The 12,517-nt window shown below is 34.1% G+C and overlaps 1 protein-coding gene across 1 annotated transcript; it reads left to right on the top strand.

Annotated features, from left to right (window-relative positions):
- The first annotated feature begins 7,755 nt into the window (after positions 1-7,755).
- LOC107869784 (putative disease resistance protein RGA4) lies at positions 7,756-9,453 on the top strand. Its single transcript, XM_047411550.1, has 2 exons — positions 7,756-8,072; positions 8,271-9,453. Exons 1-2 carry the CDS (start codon positions 7,756-7,758, stop codon positions 9,451-9,453), a joined length of 1,500 nt encoding a protein of 499 aa, XP_047267506.1.
- The last annotated feature ends 3,064 nt before the right edge of the window (positions 9,454-12,517 follow it).

Raw genomic sequence — 12,517 nt, 5'->3', positions numbered from 1 at the left:
CATCTTGACACGTTTATTTCAAGAATGATTGAGCATTAACGATGCTTATCACAAATCTCATTCTCTTCAAGGAATGAATTATAATCATAGTTACATGCTTCATAAATTTTCATTAGAAGGTCATTTTCACGCTATGAAATTTATTATATTTACATGACAGACCTCAACATCATATTGAAAGGTCAAGTGTGCCATCCTTTATATTCCTTTATTTTGATGCAGGATTTATAAAATTTATATTAGATTAGGTTACACGATAATCACATGTTCAATGACCTTTCGTAGCATGCTCACTAGTGGCAAAAATTACCTTCATCTTTTGAAGGATCATTTGAGAACTCATAATATTCTTCGAAAAATATAACCTTCTAATTCTTTAATATATCTTTTGTGTAATATTCAATATTCACATCTTCGAGATGACAAAATCGTTCGTGCCAACTTATGAACAAATTTGTACTAGTAAACTCCAAGTTTACCATGTAATATGAGTTCTATTTAGTAAATTTCAGATTTACTAGAACATGAATAATTTTTCAAGTTTGCTATTTTGGAGTATATTTCATAATATTTCTTCTCAATTATTCTACCTCTTATGGAGGTGTTCTTCTATCACATTCACCCCAGGGAATGGATCTGTAACTTTAACAATCAAAATTCTCATTCCACAGGAATGAAATATAATGATGTCTTAAGCCTATCAAATTATGATAGCTTAGAATTTCTTTCAAAATATTGTTCCTTCATGGGGCGTGCATATAATGTAATAAAAGATTTTATCCTTGGTACGCCTATATTCATATTCATAAATTCAATCACTTGTGTTCTTTTATTCGTCTTCTTTCAGACTTATTATACACCGTTACCACATTCAGTTCAAACAATGAAGCATATTTAATGGTACATGTTTCATGACTTTTTATGTAAAAGACATTATTTTGCCTTACAACCTTAGCAATCATAATATTATCAATATGGTGTATTGAGATCCAATCTTAATGTCTTATCCATATAAAGTCGTCTTAGGCATAAATTGATGAGATTTAAGCCCAATATTTTATCATGGCTCATTGGAATTCTAACTCAATGTTTTACCCTTTTAATGAGATGAAACTTGAATCCACCATCTTATAATCAATGGCATAATATGTCAAATTATACAACAAAATTCATAACAGACCTTTAAATACACTTCCCTTTAAACAAACAAAATATATGAAATTTGTAAATAAATAAGCATCTTTAAAGACAAACATATATAGGAAATTATGACTTTTGATACGTACCTCACGTACTTAACCAATTCTTTGGTTATACCTTTGTACAACCATATCATTGAATCCTTCAAACTTAATTAAATTGTTAGAGTTAAACTTTATGGTGAAACTTCATATCTCACCTTTTGGTGTATGTTCGCCGAAACAAATAACATAAGAAATTAATAATCTTGAAATCCTTTAGATTTATAATCTCACTTTATTTGGCAGAGTCTCGTGCTGATAATGTGTTATAAAATAACGGAAGAAACAAAGAAATAGATTGCAAATCTTCTTTATTATGTATTGTTGTATATCCATCAAAATGAAATAAATACATGCCTTTTATAGGCAAATTTTCTTACATTACAACCAATTAGAATTGGTCAATTTTGTACACTACAAACAATTGTACAATGTTGAATTTTGCACACTACAAACAATTGTACAATATTGAATTTTATACAATATTAAAAAAGGGTGGAAGACATCCATACTATTATGTATTTCTTAACATAGAAATAAATGAGTTTATTTTAGGATAATATGATCATTAGTACTGATAAAACTAATACTAAAACTAACACTCCCGGCCTGAGTCCGGGGTCCAATCTCAACCCTGATTCAAGACATGACTCACGAGGCCTGATCTCGACTCTCTACCTCAATCCGAACTCGGATCCTGACTCGCGGTCAGGAGTAGGGTTATACAAAAATCAAATTAACCGATAAACCAAAAGGAATTTTTTTATTAGTTTATTCGTATTGGGTTATTGAGTTAATGATTTTTAAACGGTTTTAATTTTTTTATTGGGATATCGGTTCGGTTCTAATTTTAAGGTTTTAGTTAACGGTTAAACCAATAACCCAATAAGATTATATTAAAATTAAATTTTTATCTCTAGTTATGTAATATTGGCTTTATATTTTAAATGCATATCCTATTATTTTTTGCATTTTATAGTCATTGTCTTAGGCCTCATTTATTTGCATTTAATGGAGGACTGAATCTGAATGATTCAGACTTCAGATTATTAAGTACATTTATTTTTCATTAATATTTTGGCTCTTAATAGGTCTAAATAGGTCTTAACCATTCAGATCTGAAACTAAGGCTGCGTTTGTTTTTATTAAGATTCACACGTCAGAATTTGAATACATATCTGAATGATTAAGATGTTGTCTATCTTCAGATCTGAAATCTGCATAGTTAACACTATTTTTTTTCAATATCTGAATATGTAAAATTTATTTATTTGCATATATAATAAGAAATATAATTCAAGTAAAGAATAATTATATTTTAGAAAAATATTTAATTTAATACAATAAAATTATTATTTGATTAAAAAAATATTTATATTTTTGTTAGTGATAATGGAGATAGTTTGTAATGGTGGTGGTGGTGGTAATGTTGATGTTAGTGATTAGTAATATTGGTGGTGATAGTTGTGATGATAGAGATGTTTGGTATTGTAGTGATTGTTGTGATGGTGGTGATTGGTAGTTGTGGTGGCAGTGATGTGAAGTTGGTTGATGTTAGTAGTTGGAGGTATTGATTGTGATAGCTTAAAAATGAATGCATGATGGTTGATGATGTGTTGGTGGTAGTTGGGGATGTTGTTACCTATGATGTTAGATATGATTATTAATAGAAATATATTGTAGCGATGATAGTGATTGAAATGATGGTAGAGGTGGCGACACCGGTGATAATGGTGGTGGTGACCGAAGAATGTATGGATGTTGATGATGTGTTAGTGGTAGTTTGCGGTGACGCTAGTTATAATGATGCATTAGTTAGTTGTTAGGGTTGACCAATAGTGGTTGATGATGGTGGTGGTGTTGGCATTGACGGTGGTGATAGTGACAGATATAATTAAAATTATAGAGGTGGTAGATATGATAACGACTGAATATAGCGGTTAGTAGTATTAATGATTATGAATGGTGGAGGTGGTTGGTGGCAAGGTGGTGGTTGACAATGGTGGTGGTCGTAGAGGTAGTTATGGCGGTGACTGATGATTATGGGTAAAGTGGTGATGAATATTTTCTAACACAAAAATACTTTTTAATGATTAAGACTTAGTTTCAGATCTGAATGATTAAGACCTCTTAAGAGTCAAAATCTTAATGAAAAAAATGAATGCACTTAATGGTCTAACGTCTGAATCTTTCAGATTTAGACCCCCATTAAGTGTAAATAAATGAGGCCTAAGTCTTAATCATTAAGAGGTATTCTCGTGTTGGATAATATTCACTACCACTGTATCAATAATCATCACTCACCACCACTAACCACCTCTGTTACCACTACCATTGTCAACCACCACCTGGCTACCAACCACCACTACTACCAACCACCTTCACTATCACAACTACCATTCACAATAATAATTACTACTAACCACTATTTTCAGCTGCTACCATATCTATCACCTTTATTATTTTAATTATATCCATCGTTATCACCACCATTAACGTCAATGCCAATACTAATACCACCACGACCATCGACTACTATCAGCCAATTCCAACTACTAACCAACTCATCTATCATAACTAGCGCCATTACTAACTACCACTAACACCTCATTAATATCCACATATTCTTTGTTCATGTAACGCCCTGAAAACAGGTCCCGAGATGTCACACGATGCTCAAGACTACGAGTAGTTTCAAGCTAACCCTATAAGCCTTCTGCTAAAGTTGTAACTCATAATAGAGAAATATAAACATAAAATTAATACGGAAGTCTATCTAACCTAAGATGAAATTATCTGAAAAAATTTGACTCAAAAGTCCAGACAATCAACACTGAAAATCTGAATTATAACTAGCAGTCTGACAAGCCTCTACTACTAACAGCTAGAGAGCCACTGGGACAAACCCCCAACTGACTCGAACTGAATTAAAAATACTAAATCAACTACTTCAATAAGATGGAAAACTAAATAACCGGGTCCCCGAACTATAAGGGCTCACCAACTGTCGGGATGTAGATAGAGATGCTCGAAATCACTCATGCTACTGAAACTGAGCACCTGAACCTACATTATTAAACAATGTAGCACATAGACATATATGTGGATCAATACTTCTAGAATGTACTGAGCATGTGGGGGTGAATACTTAAGTAAAACAGTGAGGGAATATATGTGTATATATATATATACAATGCATGCTAAGTAATAATGACTCACTTTGGCTTGAGTAATTGAAAGCTGTAATCAGAAATCATAAATGATAAAACATACAATATAAATGCTGTGAGCCACCACACTTAGTTCTAAATCTGTACTTGAAATATGTTTTCAAATCATGCATGCTAAGTGTAGGAATGACTCACTTTTATCATATAAAAATTAAAAGCTGAAATTTTGTAATTAGAGTCCTAAGTAGGACCATATCTAAGTAAATTAGTGAGCTTTTACACTTAGTTTCTAGGAGCTGTTCTGTTGTTCTATTTTAGGACTTAAGTTATTAGGCTTTAGGGATGTTCTTCTAACTGACATATACTATGTGAGTTTTCATAGTGTCCAACGTCTAATTCCCTTATGGAAAAACCTCACATTGGGGGAGAGGTGTCATACTCTTGCCAAGGAGTATAACCTAAGATAAGTGATCACATCTATAACTGTCATCCATATAAAAAAGGGAATAATCTAAATCTGTACCTACGTTGGCTCGTAGTTCTGGAATATTTGAACGTACCTAACTCGGTGCTAAATACTACCCCCTTTAATCTGTATGCTCATTTTATATGAAATTCACTTTAAAACTAGTATAAGGATTTATAATGAAAACCAATCATGCATCTGTTCACTTTAAACTATTATAAAAACTGTAAAGTGGATTCCATATCTTAGCTGAGATCAAAAGATCAAATATTGATCAAAATCTGAATATAAACTAATCATAGGGTTCCTAAAACATAGTCTTTCTTGAAATATCAATATTCAAACCAGGGCTTAATAACCCATGCATCAAATTCCTGTTAAATCATAATAAAGTTCATGCTTGATAATGAAAGCCTTGAGAATTCAATTCTAAATCTGAAAAATAAAGTCACACGCATAAATATGTGAAAGTAGACATGTAATTCAACAACTAAATCACTTGTGACATCATAATATTCAAATAGTGATGAGTGGGTATAAACCCTAAACTGAAATTCATATAATTTCATGTAAAAATCAACTTTAAAACTAGTTTTGGGCACAAGAATTAAAGGATTATCCTTGTTCATAATCCCACATACCTTAATAGATGATATTGATGAAGTAGCTTGACTTTGAATTTCTATTTGTGATTTTGAAGATTTTCTTGAAGATCTTGAATTGGGAACCTTGAATTTTGGGTTATCTTGGAAAAAAAACGGTGAAATTTATATTCCTTGAGGTTTAAAATTTGAAGCTATGGGGTTTCTTGGAGAGAAATTTGATGAATAATGAGCGTATTAGTCTTAGAATAAGTTTAATCCTTTGTTTTTCACGAATTGGGGGATTGGGAAAAGAGTAAATTGCCCTTTGAAATTTTAAGTTCGGAACTGAAGTCCCAATTTTGAGCCTCAGTGCGATGCGACGTCATCGCAATGGATCACTAGAAAAGGAACGAGTGCCATTTTACGCTATGGAATGATGCAGCACTATCGTGTTGCATCACTAGAAAAAGAACAAGTGAGAATTTGCACTCCACCGCGATGCGGTGTTATCGCGATGCTTCACTGGAAAAGGATGAGTGGGAAATTATACTCCAATGCGATGCGGCACCTGCTTCGTCACAATTTCTGGTGCGATACTGGCCAATCATAGTGAGCTACTAGAAAGGGACGAACGGGATTTTAGGGTTCACTGCGATGCGGTATAATCGCGGTGAACTACTGTTTCTTACTAGAAGAGTCATAACTTCTTAATCTGGTATCAGATTTAGGTGAAATTGGTATCATTGGAAAGCTGACTCAATTATCTACAATTTAGTGGGTCTAGAGCTGGAAAATTTTACACGTATAAAGAGTTATTCACTTTTAAAGTTTACCCTTGAGAAACTAGGAGCTGAACAAAACTAAGAAAAGTATGAGGTATTACAATATCTCCACCTTGGGAACATTCATCCTCGAATGAGACTAGTTAAACTGAGTATACTAAGGAATTAAGACTATATAATGTCATGCACCACTGTAACAAAACTATATGACTGAATCTAAAACATAATGAGCGACTGAACTAATCTGCAAATGCATGAATTGACATGAAGATATTCACATGGCTGAAATTGAGACTAAAAAAGAACTATGTTATGGAAAACTGTTATCTTAGGCTGAATTTGAGTTTGTGGAGAAGAGGTAAGGATACTTGGTTCGCATGTCTGCTTCTGCTTTCCAAGTGGCACCCTCAATAGACTGATTTTGCCATAGAACTTTGACCAAGAAAACTTTTTTATTCCCTAGTCTACAGATCTGCTGATCAAGAATCTCTACTGGAAGTTCTTCGTATGAAAGGCTATTCTGAATATCCATGCTTTCTAGAGGAACTACAATAGTTGAATCGTCCAAACACTTCTCCAATAAGGATATATGGAACACTGGGTGAACTGATGACAAGTTTGCAGTTAGGTCAAGCTCATACACTACCTTTTCCACACGACTCAAAATCCTATAGGGACCCCACATATCGGGGACAAAGTTTTTCCTTTTTACCAAATCTCTTTACCCCCTTCATGGGTGAACCTTCAAATAAACAAAATAATCGACTTCAAACTCAAGATCTCTCCTTCTTACATCTGGATAAGATTTCTGAAGAAGTAAGATCTATTTACGGACTAGCCAATGAGCTTCATAAGTTTTTTGCCACACTTTCTTCCATTCAAGGAATACTCAATGATGTTGAGGAGCGGCAGGGGAGTAGCCATCAGGTGAGGGACTAGATAACAAGGCTTAAGAAAGTAGTCTTTGAGGCTAATGATCTCTTGGATGATATCGCTACTGAAGTTAAGCATAGAAAATTGTTCAATAAGGTAGGCAAAATCGAATCCTATGATTTATAATCTTAAAAATTAGTCATCTTCTCAAGGCCATTCGACGAGACCTAAAGAGATTAGGACTCCTTAAACTTAGTTGAAAGGAGGCAACCTTTGCTTCTAGAGCCTTATTCAGTGCAACTGAATTTGGATAGAGAGACCTATTAATTTGTTCTTGATGGAGAAGTGGTTGGACGAAATAATGATAAACAAAAAATTGTGGATTTTCTTTTAGATTCTGAGATTGAAGAGAATGTCGTGGTTATATCAATTGTTGGTATTGGGGGACTAGGAAAGACCACTTTTGCGCAATGTATGTATAATGATGAAATGATTAAGGAGAATTTTGAGAAAAAATTATGGGTTTGTGTTTCGTATGTATTTGAAGTGAAAATGATTGCAGAAAAAATCATCAAATCTGGAGGAGGGAAGAAGGATAATTAGCTTTAACTAGATGCAGTGCAAAATGAGCTTAGGAAAATGCTTGATGGGAAGAAGTATCTTCTAGTGCTCGATGATGTGTGGAACGAAGATACCTTAAAATGGTCTAACCTGAAGAATATGTTGATCAGTGGAGCCAAGGAAAGGAAGATTTTAGTGACTACTCGCTCAGACATGGTGGAGGAAGTTTCAGGAAGTGTTCACCAACATAAATTAGGAGACCTTTCAAATGAAGATTCATGGACATTGTTTGAAAAATGGGCATTTGAATCTAACAAAGAGAATAAAAATTCAAATCTGGTGGAAATAGGAAAGGAAATTGTGAGGAAGTGTAGAGGAGTTATTCTTGTAATAAGGTCAGTAGGAAGCCTTCTACGCGTCAAAAGAATGGAGGATGAGTGAATGTATTTCAAGAACCAAGATTTTTCAAGTATTACACGAGGAGGAAATCATATAATGGCCATTTAGAGATTGAGCTATAATTACCTTCCTCAACAATTAGAGATATGCTTTGCATATTGTTCCCTCTGTCCAAAGGATTTTAAAATTCATAGATTTGATTTGATTGACATGTGGATTACTCAAGGCTTTATTCAATCAATTACTAGCTACACATACAATACGGAGGACGTTGCATATTCATATTTCATGGATTTGTTAAGAAGGTCATTCTTTAAAGAAGATGAACTTTTTCCGCATCTTTACAAAATGCACGATCTTGTACATGATCTCGCAAAAGAAGTTATATATGGGGAGTTTTTCAGTATCATTAAAGAAAAAGATACAGTGATTCTCCCTGATCAAACTCTCCATGCTTCTTGTTTATTCAAGATTGATGATTCATTGGCATTTCCTAATTCATTCTATAAGAAGCATAGAAAGTTACAGACATTTATTTACGTATATGAGGAGTCTCTATACAGTGTCATGAGCAATTCAACTTTAGAAAGAATGATTTCAAATTTCACACATTTGCGCATTCTACATCTACGTCATATGCAGATAGAATTTCTTCCTCAATCTTTAGGTGGACTAAAGCATCTAAGATATCTTGCTATTTTTTCTTGTAATATTGTTAGTTTACCAAATTCCATCACAAAATTGCATAATCTACTAATTTTGAAGTTGACTAATTGTATTACTCTAAAAAATTTGCCAAGAGATATTTGGAGATTGGTGAGCCTTCGACATTTGATATGTAAAGGCTGCAAATCATTAACCCATATTCCACCAGGACTTTGGCAGTTTCCAAGTCTCATGCACTTGGATTTTACTAATTGTTCTTTCCTGGAAGATATGCCACCTGGAATTGGCCAATTGACGTCTCTATGGACGTTGACAAGTTTTATCATAGGGAAGGAAAGTTGCATGTCAGGTCTGGCAAGTGACAAGTTGAATGGACTTAAAGACCTTGTCGATCTCAGAAATAGCTTACACATTAATTTCAGGGGGCTAGCCCATGCAATTGGAGATAGAATACCGACAAATATAGTGAAAATAATGAAACATCTTCGAAAGTTGACCGTAGCGTTCAATGAATATGGAATTCATGAGGATCTGATAAAGTTGGAAGCCCTACAACCTCACCAAAACATTGAAATCTTGGAAATAGTAAATTACAGTGGGTCAAGGTTTCCAAGTTGGTTGATGGTTGAGAATCTTGGCTTTTTGCTTCCTAAGCTTGTTTATCTATATATAAAAGATTGCCATATATGCAAAAAGATTCCACCACTGTGAAACTACCTTCTCTCTAAACTCTTTTACTATGGAATCTCGGTGCACTTGAAGGTTATGATGATAAATTCATGCCACCATCAAATATACCTACAGATGAGCTCTACTTCTCTTCCCTAAAACGACTTGAATTGGGGAAAATAAATAAGAAGATATTGAAGCTAATTCTTTGTAATTGGAAATTGGAAATTAATAATTGAGAAGCTAATCCTTCCCCTCGTTGCAATTTGAATAATTTGACTGTACATTCTATTGAAGGCCTAACAATTATGCCAGAGGATGTGTTCAAGAGTCTCACGTCACTCTAATCCTTGACTATTCAATGGTGCAAAAGTCTAGTCTTTCTATCCACATGTCTAACTCATCTCACCTCACTTGAGTTTTTATGGATATACAATTGCCCTCAGCTCGACTTGTCCAAGGAAAAAACAATGTAATTTTAAGGCCTAGGGAACTTCTCAACTTTCAGAGTTGACAGTCTTGACAAGCTAATGTCGCTTCCTCTTTGGCTCCGACATTTCTCAGGTATCTTGAAGTCAGTAGACATTATGAGATGTCATAACTTGGCAACAATTCCAGAATGGATAGGAGACCTCGTTTCCCTTAATCGGTTGGGGATTTATGATTGCCCTATGTTGACATCCTTGCCAGAAGGCATGAGATCTCTCACATCATCGAAAACAGTAATTGTCAGAGAAGCTTCATCAATCTTGAAGTAAAGATACGAGAAGTAGGAGAGGACTGACCTAAGATTGCTCACATCCCAATAGTTGCCACAGAAGACGACTGGTAATAACCTGGTGCAGGTGGAGGTAATTATCCTTGTACATTTTGCTCGGATTCTTGTTTCTTATCCTTTCATAATGTATTGTTTCATAATGTGTAATTGGAGATTGGAAATTAATAATTAGTAATTAGTAGTTTATAGTTGATCAAGGGAGTAATAATTAGTAATTGAAAATTAAAAATCACACCCTCCGTCCCATATAAGTCTTATCACTTTTGTCTTTACATGCTTCTTAAGAAATCATAAATAAGAAGGCTTATGTTACTAATTTATCCTTTAAGATTATTTATTGGAAGGCATAATTTATTGAGGAACAAATATAAAGTTCTTTCTCCTTAACTTCATGAACATGCCAGCGAGTAAATAATCTGATACACTAGTTTTGAGTTGGACACATTCCTCCCATCTTTCAAAGTGTTCCTCATCTTCCATGGATCCCGAAATATAGTAGCAGGAACAATTTGAAATATGTATTTTATTCGTTGTTTCTCAGCCATATCCCACCAATTATTAATTACTTGAGTCACCTCAAGGTTCTGAATATTTATCCCCATAGGTCTGGAAAAGTATTTCCATATGAATTGAGTTGTTGGTGACATCATGAAGATACGTGATATGTCTTCTACTTGTGGTTCCTGACAGTAGATAGGAATTGAAAGCCACATGTCATCCAGAGGAATTTTAAATTTCCAGAATTTTCACTAGAAGAATGAGATTTTGATGGGCAAACCCTTGACCTACATCTACTTATATACTTTGCATGGTTCCTTCATTTGTCTTGGTAATTGGAAAGCAAACTCACTGTAAATTTTCCTTTTTCATCCACCTTCTAGTAAGATTTATTCATTTGGTAAGCGTTTATTTGGTATGCGTTTATTCAGTTTTTCAGTATTCATTTATCAGTATTCAGTATTTGTTTTTAGTTGTGAACCTTATGGAGATTTTAGCCTAATTTTCGCATTTATCTCAGTATTATTATTATTATTATTACTACTACTACTATTACTGTGTGATTATTCAGTGCTCACAGCAGATATCAATCATGAGTTAGTCTGTGGTCCTTCGAGGTTGTAAACATCGTGTAGCATCCGGAGTGCAGACTTGGGGCATTATAGTGGGTGACTATGATTGCTTTATAGATAGGGAGTTGGGTAAGTATGATAAAAAGGGGGATACGGGAAGCAAATTAAGAGCTATTTAGATTATTTATAATAATTTGGATAATTCATGATCTACATTAAGAGATGGTATTGAGGTATGAGTGCGGAGTGATAATTATGTTAGTGAGACCATGTAATACCCCGAAAAATTTTTCATTAAAATTTTGTGCGTAAACGTGTTGGGTTCTATCTTCTAGAATGAATTATAAATTTTCCGTGCAAAATGTCTTAGATTATGACCCACCATTGCGAAGAGTATCAAATAATATTTCCAAAGATATGTGGATCAGCCAAAATGGACACCCGAGCGACGAGTTATGAACATTCCAATCAAATCGTGATAGTAGTAAACAGTAAAACGTGCAGGAAAAAGTACTGAGGCCTGGCGTATTTTTGCTCCAACTTTAAACAATCATAACTCCTTGTACATAATGATCTGGGTAATCTACTATATATGAACGGAAAGCTCTACGAGTCCTCTTTCCAATGAAATTGGTTTCATCCAATTTGTCTATCAGAGCAAAAAGTTATGATCGATCTACTTCAGCCTATCAAAAGTAAATTTTTGGGTCAACTTCAAATGATCATAGCTCCTCGTACACAATGATCTGGGTGTGATAATATATATCAATGGAAATATATGAGAGTCCTCTTTCTAATGAAATTAGTTTCATCCAATTTGGATATCGGAGTAAAACATTGTGATTGATCTACTTCAGACTATCAAAACAGTCCATCAAAGGACTAATTCGAGAATTATTTGATTTTTAGGGGCGTTTTGGTCAATCCCCCTCACCCAAAATCCGTCCAAACCCTATAATAAAGCCTATTAGAAACATTATATGTTATATTTCATCAAATTTCCTCAAAAAGAAAACCATAAGCTCCTACATCCAACTTCAAGAACCTCCAAAGTTCACCATTAATTCTGCAAATTTATTCAAGATTCCAAGTTCCTAGTTCAAGAACTTCAAGAACCTCCAAAGTTCACCATTAATTCTACAAATTTATTCAAGATTCCAAGTTCCTAGTTTAAGAACTCCAAGAACCATCATTCAAAGGCACGATTAACATCTCAAAAACAAGTGTCGATCTAAAGTTCATCATTCAAGGTATGTGG

This window comes from Capsicum annuum, chromosome 4 (assembly GCF_002878395.1).
Source record: "Capsicum annuum cultivar UCD-10X-F1 chromosome 4, UCD10Xv1.1, whole genome shotgun sequence".
Taxonomy (NCBI): Eukaryota; Viridiplantae; Streptophyta; class Magnoliopsida; order Solanales; family Solanaceae; genus Capsicum; species Capsicum annuum.
The sequence above is the reverse complement of the archived record's forward strand: the minus strand, read 5'-3'. Positions and strand labels throughout refer to the sequence as shown.

Bases quoted from the DNA above. Each gene is read 5' to 3' on its own strand.
- LOC107869784 (XM_047411550.1), top strand. From the start codon at position 7,756: ATGCTTGATGGGAAGAAGTATCTTCTAGTGCTCGATGATGTGTGGAAC. The intron at 8,073-8,270 runs GTCAGTAGGAAG...TAAAATTCATAG, and splicing joins GGAGTTATTCTTGTAATAAG to ATTTGATTTGATTGACATGT.